The 23556-nt window shown below is 39.6% G+C and overlaps 1 protein-coding gene across 1 annotated transcript in view; it reads right to left on the bottom strand.

Annotated features, from left to right (window-relative positions):
• Nucleotides 1-23556, bottom strand: part of ap4e1 (adaptor related protein complex 4 subunit epsilon 1) — a 78820-nt gene that overhangs the window by 41032 nt on the left and 14232 nt on the right. Inside the window, exons 5-8 of the mRNA XM_063065984.1 lie at nt 8129-8250; nt 6678-6837; nt 5972-6138; nt 3015-3088 (exon numbers count right to left, since the gene is read on the bottom strand). Of these exons, the coding sequence (XP_062922054.1) occupies nt 3015-3088; nt 5972-6138; nt 6678-6837; nt 8129-8250 (523 nt within the window). The remainder of the gene's footprint in view (nt 1-3014; nt 3089-5971; nt 6139-6677; nt 6838-8128; nt 8251-23556) is intronic.

Here is a 23556-nt window from a genome sequence, read left to right as displayed (position 1 = left end):
TGAATCATGCACTGCAACAGATCCATCTATAATCTCTCATAATTACATGCAATTAATATACTTTCTTTGACTAAAATACACTTTTTTTTAACATTTTTCCACATTTGTCAAATCTCTGCCCACCCACCCACATCTTCATCCGTTTATTTACTCTTAGGAACTTACTATCCTATCTGTCTTTGTGTCATCAGCAAGTTTATCAACCATACGTTTGGTTGCTTCATACAAATCACTTAGAAATTGTAAAAAGTAAAGGACACGATCACTGCAAAACAACACTTGCTGACCAGTAAAAGATTCATTTATACCGCCTTGTTTCCTGCTGGCCACCAGCATTAAATATTTAAAATATTAAATTATGGTACAAATTGCAACTGTATCTTTCAATCATAATCTGGTATAGTTCATCATCACAGAGCATCAAGTAGAACTTTATAATCCTAGGTCTCAGAATTTAAGCAACATATATCAAAGTTGATGGTGAACGCAGCAGGCCAAGCAGATGCTGCTTGGCCTGCTGCGTTCACCAGCAACTTTGATGTATGTTGCTTGAATTTCCAGCATCTGCAGAATTCCTGTTGTTCTCAGAATTTAAGACTAGTTTTCACAATGAAGTTGATTAATGCTGAATTGGTTTGCAGGGAGTAATTGGCACACATGTTTCACAGCAACCGCATCAGGTATTCCCAGATCTGGTCCAGCCCGTTAGACTTCCTGAATTACAGCTGAACTCCTAAACTACATCTATCAATGCCAGTATAAATTGCACTTGATAACTCAGAAGCTAAAAGCAGTGTAATAGAGTAATGCAATATAAAAACAGATTGTATTAAATTTTGATCAAAACCCAGGTTCAGATTCCTGACTGAGTTATTTCATGCAGAATATATGTAACAGAAAATATGTAGAACAGTAAATTACTCATATTTCACCTGAGAAAGGTACTCATTCAGCATCTGTTCCTAGTTTTGCCATTTAAATTTTACAGTATACATAAAAAAATGCAGAAGACATAAGACCATAAGCAGAATTAGGCTATTTGGCCCATCAAGTCTGCTCCACCATTTCATCATAACCAATCCTGTGAGTGTGGTGAAAGGGTGCAGAACATTGAACACGTTCTGCGCAACTGCCCACTCTCACCTGATTTAGCTGACACTGACCTGCTCAACGTCAACCAAACAACACTAGAGTGGCTGGCTGTCTGGTGTGACAAGCTATGATGATGATCATAACTCATCCATTTTCCTCTCAACCTCCTGCTCTCTCCCTGTATCCCTTCATGACCTGATTAATCAAGAATTTATCAACTTCTGCCTTAAATATACTCAATGACTTGGTCTCCACAGCGGCCCGTGACAACAAATTCATAATGCACAAATAAATAAGACAACTGGTTACGGTTTAAATTAAGTTCAGAGAGAAAACAAGAAATGCAAAATATTTCCATTTAGAACCTTGGTAAAGTTCCCATTGAAGGCTACCAGATTACATTCATGCATCACCTGACTCCTCCACCTTAATAAAAACAGAAAAAAATGTCATATCTACCTACGTAAACACGAGGAATTCTGCAGACGCTGGAAATTCAAGCAACACACATCAAATTTGCTGGTGAACGCAGCAGGCCAGGCAGCATCTCGAGGAAGAGGTACAGTCGACGTTTCGGGCCAAGACCCTTCGTCAGGACTAACTGAAGGAAGAGCTAGTAAGACACTTGAAAGTGGGAGGGGGAGGGGGAGATCCAAAATGATAGGAGAAGACAGGAGGGGGAAGGATGGAGACAAGAGCTGGACAGGCGATTGGCAAAAGGGATATGAGAGGATCATGGGACAGGAGGCCCAGGGAGAAGGAAAAGGGGAAGGGGGGAAAAAACCCAGAGGATGGGCAAGGGGTATAGTCAGAGGGACAGAGGGAGAAAAAGGAGAGTGAGAGAAAGAATGTGTGTATATAAATAAATAACGGATGGGGTACAAGGGGGAGGTGGGGCATTAGCGGAAGTTAGAGAAGTCAATGTTCATGCCATCAGGTTGGAGGCTACCCAGACGGGATATAAGGCGTTGTTCCTTCAACCTGAGTGTGGCTTCATCTTTATAGTGGAGGAGGCCGTGGATAGACATATCAGATTGGGAATGGGACGTGGAATTAAAATGTGTGGCCACCGGGAGATCCTGCTTTCTCTGGCGGACAGAGCGTAGGAGTTCAGCAAAACGATCTCCCAGTCTGCGTCGGGTCGATTCATTCCCATTCTGATATGTCTATCCACGGCCTCCTCTACTGTAAAGATGAATCCACACTCAGGTTGGAGGAACAACACCTTATATTCCGTCTGGGTAGCCTCCAACCTGATGGCATGAAGATTGACTTCTCTAACTTCCGCTAACGCCCTACCTCCCCCTCGTACCCCATCCATTATTTATTTATATACACACATTCTTTCTCTCTCTCCTTTTTCTCCCTCTGTCCCTCTCACTATACCCCTTGCCCCTCCTCTGAGTTTTTTTCCTCCCCTCCCCCTTTTCCTTCTCCCTGGGCCTCCTGTCCCATGATCCTCTCACATCCCTTTTGCCAATCACCTGTCCAGCTCTTGGCTCCATCCCTCCCCCTCCTGTCTTCTCCTATCATTTTGGATCTCCCCCTCCCCCTCTCAAATGTCTTACTAGCTCTTCCTTCAGTTAGTCCTGACGAAGGGTCTTGGCCCGAAACGTTGACTGTACCTCTTCCTCGAGATGCTGCCTGGCCTGCTGCGTTCACCAGCAAATTTGATGTGTGTTCCTCATATCTACCTAACCAGTTTAGAGGATTTAATGTTGGTAGATTTGGATTAGGTTACCATTTAAAATTAAAAGGTCTTGTTGTATAACAATGTGTACTGGAGTTATTTTCACTAAAAAATTTCAACCAACTTAAGGAGTCAACTCTTCACTTCTTCCCAGTTCAAAAGCTGATCCACAGGGCATCTGTTCTTTGGTATACACTTGCACAAATAGAGCCAATGGTGAACAGTTACATACCATAGGTTATATTGTGGTTGAGATCAGCTCTTCGCAAAGATTCATCGAGAACTTCATACATTAATTCACTAGTTCTGCATCAAAAAAAAATTGCAAAGAAATCACAAGTTTAGTTTCATGAAAAATGAATTATGTTGCATAGTTGAAAGAAAATTTGTAAAAATAACACATTTTGACTGTTTTTAGTGCCTTTTACCAGCTTAAGATATCCAAAAGAGTTTCACAGCAATAATTCTGAATTCTATTCTTGTTTCTTAGTGTAGGAAAAGGATACAATTCCTTTCTAGGAAAACACAAGAAAAAATACTATCTTTCTTCAAAAAGCGTCAGGGCAACTTTACTCTCCAATGATTTGGACATTGCCTTAATAACTCATTCAAAAAACAGCGCTGGATATTCTACCATTCTCTCAGTAAAGCAATCCCAACCCAAACTGCCTGCATGTCACTAGAATGAGATATGTCCTTGTAAACTCTAGAACCTCGTACCTTGTAGGAGCACTAGTTCTGAATAGAAATATCCAATTTCTAATGGAATTATTATAATCCATTTCTGTTGCACTTCTCTGTAGGCAATTTCCTCCGATAATAATACTCATCTGTGATATTGCTGTCTTTGTAGGGTACACAGCTCCTTATATGGAAGCCATTTTCCAGTACCTCACCCTATCGACCAGTCTTTATACTGAACAAACGTCAAAGGGATAGAAGAAACCAACAATAGGGCCTTCTGTACTGTTTACATGATTAAGCCAAAGGTAAACACTGTACAAACAGTTGACTTTTGGTTCAGGAATTAAATAAATGCAATGATGGAAAGTGAATAGTTATTTCTTAACTATTTTCAGTCTACATCATTTTGGAAATGTTTCTCAAAGTTAGGACCTTGCGATGCTTTCTAATGCTTTTATTATAAACATATGGTGTTAAATAAGCCATATCTAACTAGTTAAAATATTAACTAAATTCACACAAATTTTGTATTGATTAAATGCTACCACTTAATTTTACTTGTGAACACCTGGAAAATTCTGGATTGTTAAATGTTATGGATACTAGATTTATTGAATTACAAATTAACTAACAATGTATTTAATTTTTGGTTTCACCATACTGACCAGTTATACATTATAATAAATTAAAAATTACAGGACCCTGAAGGTGGTTTCTGGATCTGAAATATTAACAGATGCTACCTGACCTTTTGAGTTTTTGTTTTTATTTCAGATTTTCAGGATTTGAGGCATCTAATTTACTTTCATTTTTCATAGAATTCACTGTTTCAACTCCTCCAGGATTGTCACGTTCAAGTACTCTGCTCTCCAGCAAAACTTTTGTCTGTCCCTTTTGATCTGATATGGGGTCCTAAGCCTGATACATTAACTGTTTCTCAGTCCACAGATGCTGCCTGATACACTCAGTGTTTCCAGTATTTTCTGTTTTCATTTTTAATTGATAGAACCAAACTTATCAACCAAAATTGCTAAGTTAGTTTGCACTAAAGATAGTTTTAAAGACTATATAATGCTCTACAAGTAAAATAGTTTTAAAATACAATTAGCAGCTGAATGTTGCCTTTCAAGACCTCCTTTTACCCCAGATGGCTTCACCAGAACAGAAGAACAGTGGTTAAAATTATGACCGTTCTTTTACCACGGCAGTATTTTACTGCACTATCCCCATATCTTAAGTCATTTAATATCCAGAAATCAATCAATCTCAGTTTTGAATAAACTCAACCACTGAGCCTCCATGGCCCTCTAGGGTAGAGAATTACAAAGACTCACCACACTCTTGTGAAAAAAAAGTTCATTCTTAAAAGCATTTCCTTATTCCAATTCTGTGACCCTTGGTTCTAGTTCCTCAGCCTTATTCACCCTTCATAGCTAATTAAATTCTTCTTGAAGCACTGTCACTATTGAAATACGGTATAACAGTCTGCTTTTCCTTTTGAAATGCATGTTCTAATTTGTACATGCAAGGACTAGCATCTCAATTTAACCCACAAAAGACATTTTTACATTGTCAAAAAAACACATTACGTGCTTTAAGAGAGAGAATAGATAATATTTATACGCAGAGATTTCTGGATATAAATATTATACCTGTCTACATCTTAAAAGCCTCACCTGGATGACTTCCTTGCAACTTTTCCATTTTGAGATCCTACGCCCACATTTATAGTGGAAGCTGCCAATGTGCACTTGTCAAGCTTCCCCTCAGAGTTACTGCAGCACCACTGCTGAGGGAGAGAGAGGGCAAAATTACAGTGTGACAAGTCTACAGAGACAGTTACCATTATAAATATAAATAGAGGCATTAAAAGAAATAAGAACTTTTAATAAGGCTGGGGTTCAATTCCCGCCGCTGTCTATAAGAGATTTGAAAATTCTCCCTGTGACTGCATGGGTTTCCTCTGGGTGTTCCGATTTTATCTTACATTCCAAAGACGCATGGGTTCGGGGTAGTAGGGTGTGAGCTTGTTATGTTGGCAACAACTGCAGGCTGCCCCCAGCACATCCTCGCACTATGCTAACCGTTGATGCAAACCTCACTTTTCACTGTATGTTTTGATGTACGTGTGACAATTAATCTTTGTCTTTACTTTTCATCTATCAATACTGTCCAAAGATACCTTGAACACTATAAGATTTAATCTAAAGGCTACATTTTATGTTTATTTCCTGAATACATTACATATGGTCAATTTGTAATTAAAATATTCACATACAGGAACTGTAGTTCCCAGTATATTAGTACCAATAACTAATTTATAATGCCACTATTTATTATTCTCACTTGCCAGAAAAGGGTCAAAACTCGTCCAGCCTATGTAAATATACACCAACCTTTCACCCTTAATAAAAATGCCAATAAGTGTACTTACTAAAGTTAGTTTCATGTTCAATTTGGTAGCACTGGACATTGAAATAGAAAAGTAAATATAGAATAACTTACACTGGATCATCTTTTCCCAATAATCTTAAAATTCTCAGCAACTGAATCTGTAGCCAGGGAGCTGGCACATTATGGTAGTTGAAATCCACTGCAAGTTTTCCTCCAATCACTTGCTTAAGAATTGTTAAAAAGCTCTGAGTTAAATCTTTATAGCCATCTGGATTTTCCTGGAATACATGAGTTAAATAACTTTCACTAAAATACAAGAAAAATCTTTTCAGTTTGCTTGCACATCATTCCTTCCCTGCTACCTTGGAGGAATAAGGCTTAACGTGATTCTAAGTGATGCAAAATATTTATTTCATCATAGTTTCATTCCAAGTATTTAATATCCACTACAACCAATTTGCTATAATTGGGCCCCAGGACATTATGGCTACAGGGTATGAAAGATATCAATGAGGGACTTCATTCCAAAGTATTTTCAAGCCACTCATACCGGAAGATATGGTCATGATTAGCAATACAACACAGCTGTAATGGAGACAGCAGCTGAACAATGTCATCACAGGATGCAACAAACACTAAGACTGTGGTAACATAAACCAAAGTTAATGCACTGGCACAACTCTTAGACATTTAAATAATTTTAATTCTACATCAAGTACTTCCATGAGAATTGTTGAAGTTAGAATGAGGTTTGACAGTATTGCATTCAAAAATACAAAACTAGCTTGCTTTCCCATTTATCACTATACCAAGATACCTTAATCAGCAAAAGGTAGATGTGAAGAGAGGCAGCCATGACTCCAGGGTCCTTGTCACATAGAGCCTTCTTAAACTTGTCATGTATATGCTGAACTTGATTTGGCGCAATAAGATAAAATTTGTACAAAGCAAGTACGGCTTTTCTTCTTATTATTTCCCTATAAAATAATATTTTTACTTTAGATTTGTTTACAGAATGAGACTCAATTTTAAAACTCAAAGTAAAAGATAGGACCTGTATTTCACATTTTCTGTTGCTATTTCATTAAAACTACACAGCTTTCGAGACCAGCAAGTTTTCTCTTAATGGCTTATGCATTCATTCTCAAACCATAACATCCTACCAAGTGCACTGGTACTTTTTTTCCTAACAGTTTGTGCAATTCAGAACTATCAAGGAAAAGAAAAGCACTTGTAGTACAGACTCAAATTCCCTAATTGCTCATGATCTTTAGCTGAAATCTATAGTTTTATGAAATACTAGTTATTATACAGCTTAAAAATTAGCCCTCTTGTATGGTTCATCAGAGACCAATTGATGTTAATTAATAAACACAGACAAAAGTCAGCAGTTAATCATCGTAGGTTTACAGAAGTTTGTAAAAAGAAAACTACACTTGCATTCCTAGTTCCAGAACTAAAGAGACCCAGCTCCAATCGTGATGTTGCATGCTATGTGGGGTTTGCAATATTTAATCCAAGTGTACTGTCAGCATTTGATGCCCCAGAATGCATTAACTCACAGTTGTCTAGATTAAATCGCATCTGCTACCACTCTGCTCAATTTTCCAACTAATCTATATCCTTCTCGATCCCTTCACAACCTTCCTTGCTATTGACTACTTTATCAATTTTTGTATCCTCAGCAAACTTATAAATAAGTCCACCTACATTTTCAGCCAAGGCATTTACATATAACAAACAACAATGGTACAAGCATCGATCCCTGTACCACTGGGTACAGACTTCCATTCAGAAAATTGGCTCCGATTGCTACCGTCTGCCCATCACCAAGCCAATTTTGAATCTAGCATGCCAGCATATCTTGGATCAATGTACCGTAACATTCTGAATCAGATTACCATACAAGACTTTGTTAAGGCCTTGCTAAACACCTTGCCTAATGCCCTGCTTTCATCAATTTTCATGGTTGCTTCCTCAAAAGAACTTAAAATTTGTGAGACAGAATTTCACCAGGACAAAACCAACTTGACTGTTCCTTTGCCTGCCTTTCCAAGTGAACATAAATCCTACGCCCCAGAATTCTTTCCATTCTTTTGCCCTCCTACACAGCGTAGGAGTCTTCTCCATTCCAAAGTGAAAATTTCAGTGCACCTAGCAAAACCTCCTGACCTGGTCGATATTTCTGCATAATTCCCTTTGTGAAACAAGTGCTTTAACAGTTAAGGTGTTTCTATTACACATCCGTTTCCCATTATAATGTCTTACTTAGAGTGCTGAAGCTTCTCTTCAACCAAAGGAAGAACTGCAGGGATCATATCTGGTGGAAAAAGCTGGCTGCCAACAGTCAATGCCATGCAAACCTCGAGAAGGTTAGTGCTCTGAAGGTCCTGCAATTAGAGCAAGGTTTTCCAGAATTAATATAATTGTATTAGATGACTGAGATTCAATGCAAAGCATCTATCTTCTAAACTATCAGACAAGCAGTGTTAACTTACCCATATGCACTCAAGGTGTTTTATTTGACATCCAATTCTATGCAAAAAATACATTATTCAACTATGGGTCACCTTCATCATCGAAATGCTCTTTCCAGAGTCCCCAGACACCAATTTATTGTTTTGGGTATTCAAGCGACTTCAAGTACTAATGTATTAATCACTGGTATTATACCTGCAGCCTCCAACGAGATCGTGACTCAGACTTAGTAGCTTTGTAAGTTCTTAGCAATGGGTTTTGGAGACAGAGAGGGAAACTAGAGGTCAAGTTGGGGTTTAGGGGCAGGGATGGGGAGGAGTTAGGGGATACGCCTCAGCTCCATGTTCAATGTGTGGAGGTGGGTGGGAAGAAGGTAGGAGGCAGGGAAGGGATTTGTTTTGCTGTTGTTATTTTGTTGCTTGTTGTGTTCTGCATTGTTCTGGTGAGCATTGTGGACATGCTATGTTGGCCCCAAAATGTACGGCAACATTCATGGCCACTCCCAGCACATCCATGGGTTGTGTTGGCTGTTAATGCAATTGATGTATTGCACTGCATGTGATAAATAAATCTCTGTCTGAATCTATACAATATTTAAGCAACAGGGTGAGGCCAAAATTCATACTATAGAGACCAATTTTAATATAGCCTACTTAAATTCAGTTTCAAACACATATGTCTTTAACTTATAGCACATAAAATGATATAACACAATGCATGAGGTGAAATTCCTTAATATCATCAAATCAATTCAGAAAGAAGTGCTGCTTTAAATGATTGATGAGGGACCACCTCAACAGTCGTCACAAAATTGTTGGGCCATGCATGATTGGGTGAGAGAGACAGTGAAAGAACCTCTATACTGCCTCGCCTCCTGTCTATTCGCAAAAAGCCCAAGACAAATGCCAAACTAAAGTTTCCATTAGAATAAGGTGTAAATTATTAAACCCCAAGTCCTACTATTTTGCACCCATATAATCTACATCACCTTACGATGACAATGCCTTGTGACCATGGTGCCATTAATAAGGAGAAAGCACCTCAAGCACTGTACAATAGTGTAATCATACAGTCATGGACACCAATCCAAAGGAAGAATAAGTGGGTGTAGAGACTGATAAACCCAATGAGTGTCAAACCCGACCTTGACATAATATGTACGAGTCAAAATGGTGTCCGGCCATCTAGGCAACATCAAAGTGAAATGAAGGAGTGTTCTTTCTTTCTTTTTAAATCTTTTTATTGAGTAAGTATACAAAAAAGGTAAGCCATATAAACATTAATACAATGTTAAAGTATAATAAAATTCCAAAAGATAACAATACCAAAAAGAAAATACTACAAACAATGTAATTTAAGCATAAGAAACCAAAATAACATAATAGTATACTAGATTTTATATATATCAATGGAAAAAAAGAAAAAAAAAACCCCCAAAAAAAACCCACCGTGCAACTAACTAAAAGCAAAGCAAAGCAATGGGCTAACTTGAAACCAAACAGAGTTAAACTTAAAATCACGTCCTTAATCCCGACCTCCATTAAAACAGTGAAAAAAAAACAAGAAGGGTAAATATTACATTAAATGAAAATATCGAATAAAAGGTCCCCAAATCTGTTCAAGTTTAAATGAAGAATCATAAAGGTTACTTCTAATTTTCTCCAGATTCAAACATAAAATCGTCTGAGAAAACCAAAAAAAGGTAGTTGGAGCATTAAGCTCTTTCCAATGTTGTAAAATACATCTTTTCGCCATTAAAGTAAGAAATGCAATCATTCTACGGGCTGAGGGGGAAAGATTACTAGAAATTTTAGGTAGTCCAAAGATAGCAGTAATAGGGTGAGGAGAGATATCTATATTTAATACCTTAGAAATAATATTGAAAATATCTCTCCAAAAAGTTTCCAAAGTAGGGCAAGACCAAAACATATGAGTTAAAGAGGCTATCTGCCCCGAACATCTATCACAGAAAGGATTAATATGCGAGTAAAAACGCGCTAACTTATCTTTGGACATATGTGCTCTATGCACCACTTTAAATTGAATTAGGGAATGTTTAGCACAAATAGAGGAAGTATTAACTAATTGTAAAATCTGCCCCCAATCATCCACAGAAATGGTAAGCCCCAATTCCTGTTCCCAATCTACCCTAATCTTATCAAATGGAGCTTTCCTGAGTTTCATAATAATATTATAAATCATAGCCGATGCACCTTTCTGACATGGATTAAGGTTAATTATCGAATCTAAAATATATATAGGAGGAAGCATTGGAAAGGAAGGAAGTATAGTACTTAGAAAATTTCTAACTTGTAAATATCTAAAAAAATGTATTCTTGATAGGTTATATTTATTAGATAATTGTTCAAAAGACATAAGGGAACCATCTAAAAATAAATCCAAAAACCGTAAAATACCCTTAGTCTTCCAAGTTTGAAAAGCGCGATCCGTAAAAGAGGGAGGAAAAAATATGTTACCTAAAATAGGAATCGCTAACCCGAATTGATTAAGATCAAAAAATTTTCTGAATTGAAACCAAATACGCAAAGCATATTTAACGATCGGGTTAGAGACCTGCTTAAGGCGTTTCGAATCAAAAGGAAGAGATGAACCTAAAATAGAACCAAGTGTATAACCCTGAACAGATTGTAATTCCAATGCTACCCATTTAGGAATAGATAGTATATCCCGGTCAAGTAACCAAAATTTCATATGTCGAATATTAATAGCCCAATAATAAAATCTAAAGTTAGGTAATGCTAAACCTCCATCTCTCTTAGCTTTCTGTAAATGTATTTTACCCAGTCTCGGATTCTTATTCTGCCAAATAAATGAAGAAATTTTAGAGTCGACTTTATCAAAAAAAGATTTAGGAACGAAAATTGGTAATGCCTGAAACACATATAAAAATTTTGGCAAAAAAAACATCTTAACTGCATTAATACGACCAATCAAAGTTAAATATAAAGGAAACCATTTAGATGAAAGTTGAGTAATATGGTCTATTAATGGTAAAAAGTTAGTCTTAAATAAATCTTTATGTTTACAAGTAATTTTAATCCCAAGATATGAAAGGTAATTATTAATCAATTTAAATGGAAATTTATAATATAAGGGAAGATGTTTATTAATCGGAAAAAGTTCACTCTTACTAAGATTTAATTTATAACCTGAGAAAAGACCAAATTGTGCTAATAACTCTAAAACAGCAGGAATAGATCTCTCAGGATTAGAAATATATAAAAGTAAATCATCAGCATAGAGTGATAATTTATGGGACTTTAATCCCCGAGTTATCCCAGTAATATTTGAAGATTCTCGAATAGCAATTGCAAGAGGTTCTAATGCAATATCAAATAATAGGGGACTAAGAGGACAGCCTTGTCGAGTACCACGAAAGAGAGGAAAAAAAGGTGAGTTTAAAGAGTTAGTACGAACCGAGGCTACAGGGGAGTGATATAACAGTTTAATCCAGGATATAAATTTCAGGCTAAAATTAAACATTTCAAGCACCTTAAATAAATAAGGCCATTCTACTCTATCAAAAGCTTTCTCGGCATCTAAAGAAATAACACACTCAGGAACATTTTGTGAGGGAGTATAAACGATATTTAACAATGTACGAATATTATAAAAAGAGTAACGACCTTTAATAAAACCCGTTTGGTCTTCCGAAATAATAGAAGGAAGTACTTTTTCTAGTCTATTTGCTAATAACTTAGAAAAAACTTTAGAATCAACATTTAATAAAGATATTGGTCTATAAGATGCACATTGAGCAGGGTCTTTATCCTTCTTTAGTATTAAAGAAATTGATGCTCTATTAAAAGATTCCGGAAGTTTACCAAGTTTCAAAGAAGCCTCAAAAACCTTATAGAGCCAAGGAATCAATAAAGAAGCAAAACATTTATAAAATTCAACGGTAAACCCATCAGGGCCAGGAGCTTTCCCCAGATTCATAGAAAAAATAACATTCTTAATCTCATCCATTGTAATGGAAGTATCTAATAAAGAAGACATATCCTGTGAAATCTGAGGAAAGTCTAACTTATCTAAAAAATCATTCATATATTTAGAATCTCGAGGAGACTCTGATTGATATAAAGAAGAATAAAAATCACAAAAGGTTTGATTAATCCCCACATGATCCAATATCAATTGATCATTTTGGTTATAAATCTGATTGATTTGAGATTTAACATAATTAGATTTCAATTGATTAGCCAGCAGCTTGCCAATTTTATCACTGTGAACATAAAAATCACTTCTTGTTTTCTTTAATTGGTTTACAATCGAGGACGAGAGTAGTAAACTGTGTTCCATTTGAAGTTCAGTTCTTTGTTTGTATAGCTCCTCAGAAGGAGCCATAACATATTTCTTATCAATTTCTTTAATCTTGTCCACAATTGCCATCTCCTCCTGCTTCTGTTTCTTCCTCAAAGCAACGGAATACGAAATAATCTGACCCCGAATATAGGCTTTAAAAGTGTCCCAAAGAGTGTTAACCGAAATATCTTCTATATGGTTAATTATAAAAAAAAGCTCAATCTGTTCATTCATAAAATTAACAAAGTCCGAGTCCTGAAGCAACAGCGAATTAAAACGCCATTGTCTATTGTTTGGTATATTGGCCATAATTTTAATAGAAAGCTTAAGTGGAGCATGATCCGAAATGGTTATAGAATCATAATCACATTTAATCACTGAAGGAATGAGACGAGAATCAATAAAAAAATAATCAATTCTTGAATAGGAATGATGAACATGTGAAAAAAAGGAAAAATCTTTTTCCTGAGGATGCAGAAAACGCCAAATATCCGTCGACCCAGAATCAGAAAGGAAAAAATTAATCAAATTTGCAGATTTATTAGGTAAAGTCCGTAAAGGAGCCGAACGGTCCAAAGCTGGAGATAAACAGGTATTAAGATCTCCGCCCCAAATCAATGAAAACTCGTTCAAATTCGGAAACTGATCAAACAATGATTTATAAAATTCCGGACAATCCATATTAGGAGCATAAACATTAACCAAAACTACTTTTTTATTAAATAGTAAACCACTAACCAATAAAAATCTACCATTCGGATCAGAGATAATATCCTGTTGTATAAAAGTAACTGAGGAATCTATAAAAATAGAGACGCCTCGAATCTTAGCATTGGAGTTCGAATGAAATTGTTGCCCCTTCCAGAATTTGAAAAAACGTAGTCTGTCCCCCCTCCGTACATGGGTCTCTTGTAAAAATAAAATTTGTGCTTTAAGTCTCCAGAACACTTTAAAAACTTTTTTCCTTTTAATAGGATGATTAAGACCATTAGTATTCCAGGAGACAAAATTAATAATAGACTCCATAAATCCTAAAGTCAACCCACAACAAGGAGGATTGACAATAGGCGCGACCCACAAACCCGGAGAGGAAACAGAACATACAAAAGATACCGGGGAAAAGGACGCAACCAGTACTTCAATAATGTATATAGCCCAAAGAAAAACAAACTAAAACGTGAAGCCCCTCCCGCCACCCCCCAGCCCAAGACCCCAAGGCAAAATCTAAAGCAGACCCGCCAGAAAGAAGCAAGCGCTAAAACTACCCCCATGACTTCCGGTATACGCTCCCTAAAAAAAAGGTATAAATATGAAAAGGATCAGCTAATTGTAAAACAGTAAAAAAATAAGTAAAAAAAAGTTAGCTCAATTAGAATACACACAGAACAGAACAAAAGCCGGAAAATATATATTAAAAAAAAACCACAATAAACCTCAAACTCATGAATAGACACAGCAACAAAAAAAAAGGATTATTAACATAAAGTGATTATAAAAAGCAAAACAGAATAAAATTTAAACAAAAACTACAAAATTTAAGGCCGCACAGGAAATACGTAAGATGACAAAAGGGAAGTAACCACCCAGAATCCCCTGGGAAAAGAAAGAAATGACGCAGTTAAAAAGAAAGTTTAGTAGCCATATTAAGAAATCGAAAGTAAACTTTTCTGCCCAAATAGGGCACAGAAAAGTTAAAACCAACCAATTCACAGCCTCCGATCGACGGAGAAAATTAAAAAGAAAGCAATTAAGATGTTGGAGATGAAAGTTGATCCAGATAACTCTGGGCATCCGATGGAGAATCAAAAAAACGAAGGGCTCCATCTGACATGCGAATCCTTAGACGTGCAGGGTACAGCAGCGCTGGTCTTAAATCCCTCTTATAGAATTCCGACATCACGGATCTGTAACGGACCCGTTGGTCCCAGATTGGTTTACTGAAATCTTCCACGCATTGGAACTTAAGATCCGAAAAATCAATGAAACCTTTAGATCGAGCGAATCGAAACAGTCTCTCCTTGTCTTGAAAGTAATGAAAACGTAAGATAACATGCCTAGGTCTATCTGACCTAGACGAGTATGATGGGATTCTGTGAACACGATCCAGTAGCGGTGGTTGGTCAGGAAATACAGTAGGGAATGCATCTTTTAAAAGTTGGGAGAAATATTTCATGGGGTTGTTACCTTCAGCGGCTTCCCTCACCCCGATCATTCGTAAATTCTGCCGTCGCATTCTAGATTCCAAGTCAGAGTTTTTAAAAGTCAAAAAGTCAAGTTTCTTCTTCATTACATTAATTGTTTCTTCGATTTTCCCCATCTTGAGCTCACTTTGTTGCGCGAATTTTTGAAGATCAGATATAGCCGACTGATGTTCCGCAATACATGTTTGCATCTTATCAATTAAATCGGCAATTTTCTGGAAATTAGTTGAGATTTCCGTATGAATCAGGTCTTTAACAGAGCCTGCAATTTCCGTACGAATCATCTCCCTAACAGAGGTTGAAATTTCCCTCTGAATTAACTCCGCTATCGCTTTCAAAGTCACCGGTGATTCAGTCGGAGGGAGATCCGTAGCTTTCGGTTTAACCGGAGGTTTACCATCCTTGCCGTCTTTCTCGTTCTTAGACATAGCAGATCTAAGTTCCATCCAGTTGTCGGAGAATTCAGTTTAATTCAAAGTATTGTAAGAGTTGATGCCTTAATGGTTAATTAAAGTATAGCTGACCATAGAGAAAAAAAACTCAGAGGTAATGGAGCGAGTCAAGAACGCGACTTCACTCCATGAGCGCTACCGGAAGTCCCGAAGGAGTGTTTCAACCAACACCAACTACTGCTGGAAAAAATACATCAATTTCACTGATATACAGGCACACTAGTCCTATGATAATATTCTAGATCTGTGTAAATTAGTGTTAAATGAATAAATGAAAAGACTTGAAATTTCAAATTACTTGGTCTGTAACATCTACATCAATTCGATATATCACATACCCTCACTGGTTCATTCTGAACTCAAGTAATTTATTTGAAATATCACTTCTGTTAACAAAAGTTAATCAAATATAATGTATTCAATAATTACTCAACTTTCAATTCCTCAATGTATTTTAAGAACCACGTTTAACTTAGTTTCCCTATTAACTCATTAGCTGCTGTTGGCCATTACAAAGACTACACTTCCTTGTTCCATTGAACAGTACAACAAAACTTCAGATTACATGTCTGTGTTGAAATCCTCTTCCATGCTTTTGTTACCTCAGGGCAGTTCCAATGCACTCCTGAGCAGTCTCCCTTATTCTACATCCATAAGTTTGAGGTTATCCAAATGATTGCCACCCAGTATCAACTCTCTCAATTACTTATTCAATCAAGTGTTCTTCTTAGGCAGTCACTCAAGATCAAAGATAATTTTCCTCCATTCTCATTCTGAGGAAACTGTGATCTGCAGAATCTGCCACGGGGGGTATTCGGTTTCATCATTTACACTGGGCTTGTGCACACTCCCAAACAATGGATTCAAGGTTCTTAACGGCAATCCAAATTTTCCTTTTCAGTTCTGAGTGGTCACAGAGCCAGAGATTTCAGTAGCCTTCCTCAATGTCAGTACACTTCCTCAAGGAACCTTTGAGACATCCTTGAATCTTTTCCTCCATCCACCTGGTAATCCCTGACCTTACCGGAGTGCACATTTAGGGAGTCTCATACTGGCTATCCGAACAACGTAACCTGCCTATGAGAGTCATCTGGGCCTCAATGCTCAGGACGTTGGGAGAGGACACTAACCTCAGTTCATTTATCTGGCCAACATATGGCAGACTTTACTGACACATTAGTGGTATCTCTCCAGCAGCTATCAATGCTCACCACCCTATTCTAACCACATTCTACCAGAGCATCGTCAAGAGTATCCTGACCAGCTGCATCACCATTTGAGCAACATACATCAAAGTTGCTGGTGAACGCAGCAGGCCAGGCAGCATCTATAGGTAGAGGCGCAGTCGACGTTTCAGGCCGAGACCCTTCGTCAGGACTAACTGAAGGAAGAGTGAGTAAGGGATTTGAAAGCTGGAGGGGGAGGGGGAGATGCAAAATGATAGGAGAAGACAGGAGGGGGACAGATAGAGCCAAGAGCTGGACAGGTGATAGGCAAAAGGGGATATGAGAGGATCATGGGACAGGAGGTCCGGGAAGAAAGACGGGGGGGGGGGGTTGACCCAGAGGATGGGCAAGAGGTATATTCAGAGGGACAGAGGGAGAAAAAGGAGAGTGAGAGAAAGAATGTGTGCATTAAAAAGAGTAACAGATGGGGTACGAGGGGGAGGTGGGGCCTAGCGGAAGTTAGAGAAGTCAATGTTCATGCCATCAGGTTGGAGGCTACCCATACGGAATATAAGGTGTTGTTCCTCCAACCTGAGTGTGGCTTCATCTTTACAGTAGAGGAGGCCGTGGATAGACATGTCAGAATGGGAATGGGATGTGGAATTAAAATGTGTGGCCACTGGGAGATCCTGCTTTCTCTGGTGGACAGAGCGTAGATGTTCAGCAAAGCGGTCTCCCAGTCTGCGTCGGGTCTCACCAATATATAAAAGGCCACATCGGGAGCACCGGACGCAGTATATCACCCCAGTCGACTCACAGGTGAAGTGATGCCTCACCTGGAAGGACTGTTTGGGGCCCTGAATGGTGGTAAGGGAGGAAGTGTAAGGGCATGTGTAGCACTTGTTCCGCTTACACGGATAAGGGCCAGGCGGGAGATCCGTGGGGGGGGATGGGGGGGACGAATGGAAAAGGGAGTTGTGTAGGGAGCGATCCCTGCGGAATGCAGAGAGAGGGGGGAGGGAAAGATATGCTATCCCACCACTAAGCATATCTTTCCCTCCCCGCCTCTCTCTGCATTCCGCAGGGATCGCTCCCTACACAACTCCCTTGTCCATTCGTCCCCCCCATCCCTCCCCACTGATCTCCCTCCTGGCACTTATCCGTGTAAGCGGAACAAGTGCTACACATGCCCTTACACTTCCTCCCTTACCACCATTCAGGGCCCCAAACAGTCCTTCCAGGTGAGGCATCACTTCACCTGTGAGTCGACTGGGGTGATATACTGCGTCCGGTGCTCCCGATGTGGTGAGACCCGACGCAGACTGGGAGACCGCTTTGCTGAACATCTACGCTCTGTCCGCCAGAGAAAGCAGGATCTCCCAGTGGCCACACATTTTAATTCCACATCCCATTCCCATTCTGACATGTCTATCCACGGCCTCCTCTACTGTAAAGATGAAGCCACACTCAGGTTGGAGGAACAACACCTTATATTCCGTCTGGGTAGCCTCCAACCTGATGGCATGAACATTGACTTCTCTAACTTCCGCTAGGCCCCACCTCCCCCTCGTACCCCATCTGTTACTCTTTTTAATGCACGCATTCTTTCTCTCACTCTCCTTTTTCTCCCTCTGTCCCTCTGAATATACCTCTTGCCCATCCTCTGGGTCACCCCCCCCCGTCTTTCTTCCCGGACCTCCTGTCCCATGATCCTCTCGTATCCCCTTCTGCCTATCACCTGTCCAGCTCTCGGCTCCATCCCTCCCCCTCCTGTCTTCTCCTATCATTTTGCATCTCCCCCTCCCCCTCCAGCTTTCAAATCCCTTACTCACTCTTCCTTCAGTTAGTCCTGACGAAGGGTCTCGGCCTGAAACGTCGACTGCGCCTCTTCCTATAGATGCTGCCTGGCCTGCTGCGTTCACCAGCAACTTTGATGTATGTTGCTTGAATTTCCAGCATCTGCAGAATTCCTGTTGTTTGCATCACCATTTGATATAGGAATTGCAAAGCATCTGACTGCAAGACCCTGTATTGGATTGTGAGGACTGCAGAGTGAATCATCAGGGTGTCTCTTCAGTAACCACCCATGCAGGACATACACTAGAAGCATTGTGTTCACAGAGCCTTCAGCATTGCAAAAGACCCCTCATAATCACTTTGACCTCCTACCATCGGGCAGAAGGTACCACAGTATAAGAACAAGGACCGTTCAGCTGGGTAACAACTTCTTCCCCAGGTTGTGAGGCTTCTGAACACCCTGCTACCCCCCAGTGCACATTATTTATGACATTGCCAACAGGAGTAATACCATTGCATGTTTAACTACAGTATATATTGTACGGGATCCAGGGAGGGGGTAGCACTCTGGTGAAGGGACTTGTTGTGACCATTCTGGGGAAGCTCACTCATCTTTGGTCTCCACTGGGCACTCTGTGTGCAACAGCAGCCACACCCCAGTACACTACTTCAACAGGCAGGTTAAACCAGGTGAGGGTGGCAGTCAGGCCTCATACCCCAGAGAAATAGGGACACGCTTGCCCTATCACACGAAGATCGCACCAGTGGACTGGGTGAGATCAACAGTGAGATCCAACAGCCAGGAAAGTGGTTCTGCAACACCTTGTGGAGAGTGAAGGGCACGACAAGGCAGAGAAGTCATAGTCATCCACTGCAACTGAGGAAGACCGCAGTTGTGATGACTATTTCTACTGTGGGGCCTGGACTTCCAAGCTCAAGAGAGAGGAACTGCCCCAGTACAACAGACTTTCCACTTTTAAAAACTCCTTCCACACAGGTCACTGATTATCATTGGATACGGCGGACAGCCACCACGATATATGCACTTGATGTCAACTTTTAATTTACAATATACTTTTTTAAAATCTGTTAATATTATTTTATGTGCAGTGTGTGATACATGTACTGTGTTTTGCACCTTGGCCCTGAGGAACGTTCCTGTTAACTGTATACAGTTTATTGGAACTTGAACTTGAAGTCTACAGGAGGTCAGGCCTCACAGTTATCCACCAGATCAGGTGGGTTGTGCTAGATTTGAGATGCCAATCTTCAAACACATTTCTCAGACAGCCAAAGGTGGTGCTGGGGCACTGAAAATTATATTGAATTGTGCCTTCAGTGAGAGATAGTTCCAGAGGTAATGGCAGAGGTTCACATTTACTATGGACCTTTACTGTCAGGGACTGGCATTGTACAGCAGGGGCAGGAAGGCTTATTGTCTTTTGTTCTTCGGTCAGTGATGACTTCAGGATCAGCCTTTCCATGTGTGCATACACAAGCTTTGTCTAGGAACTACAAGTTGATGATGAAATATCAGTCATCTTGGTTCTGAAATGGTTGTGAAGAAGGTAAAGTATCTTCTCTGTAGACTAGCCTAGGCTTCAACAAAAAGCTGGTTAAGAGGCCTGATGCAACAGTGAGGAACAATGCTGAGATATTGAGGATACCTTGCTGGACACCAGTCTACACTTAAACAGTTGCAAGAATTTCTGCATGCAGCTATATTTAAGAAGGATGTTCCACACTCCCTGTCAATTGTTGCAGTCAAAGAATTATGTAAGGTTAAAAACACTATTGATTGACACTGCTGCCTGTAATGACTCAGTGAAGATCATGTCTATAGTACCTTCAAGTGGATGGATTCAAGGTGATTCGAGAGACGTCTCTTCAACCAATGGGAGGAGTCAGTTTGAGAATGATCCTCGTGATGGTTTTTCAGGTAGTAGGAAGCAAGGAAACCCCTCTGCAGCTAGTCACAATGATGGCATTTCTGAAGTCCCCAGCTAGCTCAGATGTAGGAAACAGAAGCTGGTGGTTGAAGATCGGTGCTTGGAATCAAGGCCAGTTTGCCACATGGTGTTGGAACCCTTGCTATTCAATATTTGGATGCGAGTGTGCAAGGCTTGATTAGTAAGTTTGCAAATGACACTACATTAGGAGTTGTTGGTGTATGTAATTGTAAATTATAGGGGATCCTGATCACTTAAAAAGTGGACTGTGGAGAGGCAAAAGGATTTCAATACAGGTAAGTATGAAAGTCAAGCCAGCTTAGGAGTTGTACTCTGAATGGCAGAGCACCAGGGAGTATAATGGAGCTGAGGGACACAAGAGTACAAGTGCATAGTTCATTAAAAGTGGCATCACAGATAGACAGGGTAGCATGCCAGCCTTCATCAATCAGGGTACTGTGTACTGGAGTTGGGTCATTACAAGCCAATGGTGAGGCTACACTTACATTTTTGATCACATTATTGGAAAAACAGAGTTTACTGAAAAGGGTGCGGAAAAGATTTACAAGAATGTTGCCAGGACCCAAGGGCCTGAGTTATAGGAAGAGGTTGGCCAGGTGGATGGTAATAGTATTTTCCCCAGAGCATGGGGGTCAGTAATGACAGGGAACAGGTTTAGGGCGAGAGGGGAAAGATGTAAAAGGCCTTTTTCACACAGAGGGTGGTGAGTATATGGAATGAACTGCCAGAGGTAGTGATTGGGGCAGATGTAATAAGATCATTTAAAAAAAATCATTTGGATAGGTACACGTAAGGGTAAGGCTTAAAGGGATATAGGCTGAGTGCAGGGAAGGGAGTCTAGCTGGGTAGGCACTGTGGCTGGCATGGACTAGTAGGGCCAAAAGGTCTGTGTCCATACTGTTATACTGTATAACTCTGGCAAACAGCTGAGTTGGATTCTTGAACAATAATATAACTATGAATGTGTACAATGCAAGTCCCAAGGTTCAATCAAAAAACTTCTATAGACAGCATTTGATTTGATAGCCATTTTCACTTTCCATAGCATCAAGTTCCTATTTTCTCTAAGTGGAACTTGAGTGTAAATTCACAGATTGTGGTGAACATGCTGATTATGCAACAGTGAAGTCACAATATTTATAAAGATTCCATTTCCACTTTAAGTTCTCAAAAGGAAAATTCAATAGACTCTGGCAAAGTCTGAAGTCTGAGATCTGATTCCAGAGTTAGAATAAGTTCTCTAAACTTCAGCACTTGCAATCACCAAATAAAATATACATTTGCAATGGTCTAAAGCTGCAATTGGGGAAGTAAAGAAGCATTTTTACAAAGTTAAAATCTGAAAGAACTACAGATGTTGGAAATCCAAAATAAAGACCAATGTTGGAAATACCCAACAGGTCGGCAGGGTCTGGAGAAGAATTAACGTTTTAGGTCAGTCACAAAAATTAAATCGTCCCACAGATGTGGTCTGGCCTGCAGAGTAATTCTAGCACTTAGTTTGTTACTGTTGTTCCTTCTCGCGCCTTGTGACACATCAGGAGGAATTTCTGTCATTCTGTAGCACTTGATTTTTTTTTACAAGGTTGAGTTGCTAGCCCAATGTTCAACCCAACATGAATGGAATGCTATTTTGGAGAAATGTAAATCTGACGGCTTTTGTAGGGCACTACAAGATGTGCGTTATGCATATTTAAGCTTAAACATCCATCTTTATTGAATAGCCTATTACAACACTTTGCTTACCTTTGTTTAGAACTCACCCCAGTCCTAAATTCTTTTTTCACTGTTAGGTCCAGATCAAGAAAAATAAGTCTATGATTGTAGCTGTTCAAGTTCATTTCTACAAGCTATAACCATCTGCAAAAGTATATCTTGGAATGGAAAATTTGAAGGAGATGCTTGGAACACAAACAAGAGATGTGGCTTGCTCCTGTGAATAGAGTCATAGAGAAGTACAGCACAGAAACAGGCCCTTCAGTCCATCTAGTCCAGCGGTCCCCAACCACCAGGCTGCGGACCGGTACTGGACCGCAAAACATGAGCTACCGGGCCGCGAGGAAACGATACGAGTCAGCTGCACCTTTCCTCATTCCCTGTCATGCACTGTTGAACTTGAACATAGGGTTGCCAACTGTCCCGTATTTGCCGGGACATCCCGTATATTGGGCTAAACTGGTTTGTCCCATACGGGACCACCCTTGTCTCGTATTTCCCCCGCTAAGGTAGAGCGTTCCTATGAAACCTTTCATGCCGAAATGGCGTAAAGCAAAGAAGCAATTACCATTAATTTATATGGGAAAAATTTTTGAGCATTCTCAGACCCAAAAAATAACCTACCAAATCATACCAAATAACACTTAAAACCTAAAGTAACACTAACATATAGTAAAAGCAGGAATGATATGATAAATACACAGCCTACATAAAGTAGAAATAATGTATGTACAGTATAGTCAGGAAGATTAAGCTAAAACCAATTTGTGGAAAGAAAAATCAGCACGTACGTGCATGCGCACATCACATATGTGCACGTCACGCATGCGCACACAGGTGCCCGTGCAAGGCTTCATGGTCATGGTAGTCTTTCGTGGTGTAAACACAAGTGTGTTGTATTTGACTGCTACTTTTGTCCCTTATTTGGGAGTGAGAAAGTTAGCAACTCTAACTGTAAAAGATATGTTGAGGTGAGTTTAACCCTACTTGAACACCCCCCCTCCTCCGGGTCGGCCGGTCCGCAAGAATATTGTCAATATTAAACCAGTCCGTGATGCAAAAAAGGTTGGGGACCCCTGATCTAGTCCACGCCAAAACCATTTAAACTGGCTACTCCCATCGCCCTACACAGGGACTATAGCCCTTGATACCTCTACAATCCATGTACCTATCCAAACTTCTTTTAAACATTGAAATCGAGTTCGCATGCACCACTTGTGCTGGCAGCTCATTCTACACTTTCACGACATCTGAGTGAAGAAACTTCCCCTCATGTTCCCCTAAACCTCGCCTTTCACCTTTAACCGGTGACCTCTGGTTGTATGCGAATCCAAACCCAGTGGAAAAAGCCTGCTTGCATTTATCCTATCTACAACCCTCATAAATTTGTATACCTCTATCAAATCTCCTCTCAATCTTCTATGTTCTAAAGAATACAGGCCTAACCTATTCAAAATTTCCTTATAACTTAGGTCCTCCAAACCCGGCAACATCCTTGTAATTTTTTTCTGTACTACTTCAACCTTAATGGTCTGCATTCCAGCTTGATTTTCATGTTCCACTATTGAGTTTACGGTAGAAGTCAGTTCA

This window comes from Mobula hypostoma, chromosome 13 (assembly GCF_963921235.1).
Source record: "Mobula hypostoma chromosome 13, sMobHyp1.1, whole genome shotgun sequence".
Lineage (NCBI taxonomy): Eukaryota > Metazoa > Chordata > Chondrichthyes > Myliobatiformes > Myliobatidae > Mobula > Mobula hypostoma.
Note: the sequence above shows the minus strand (reverse complement) of the source record. Positions and strands in the feature narration are given on the sequence as shown.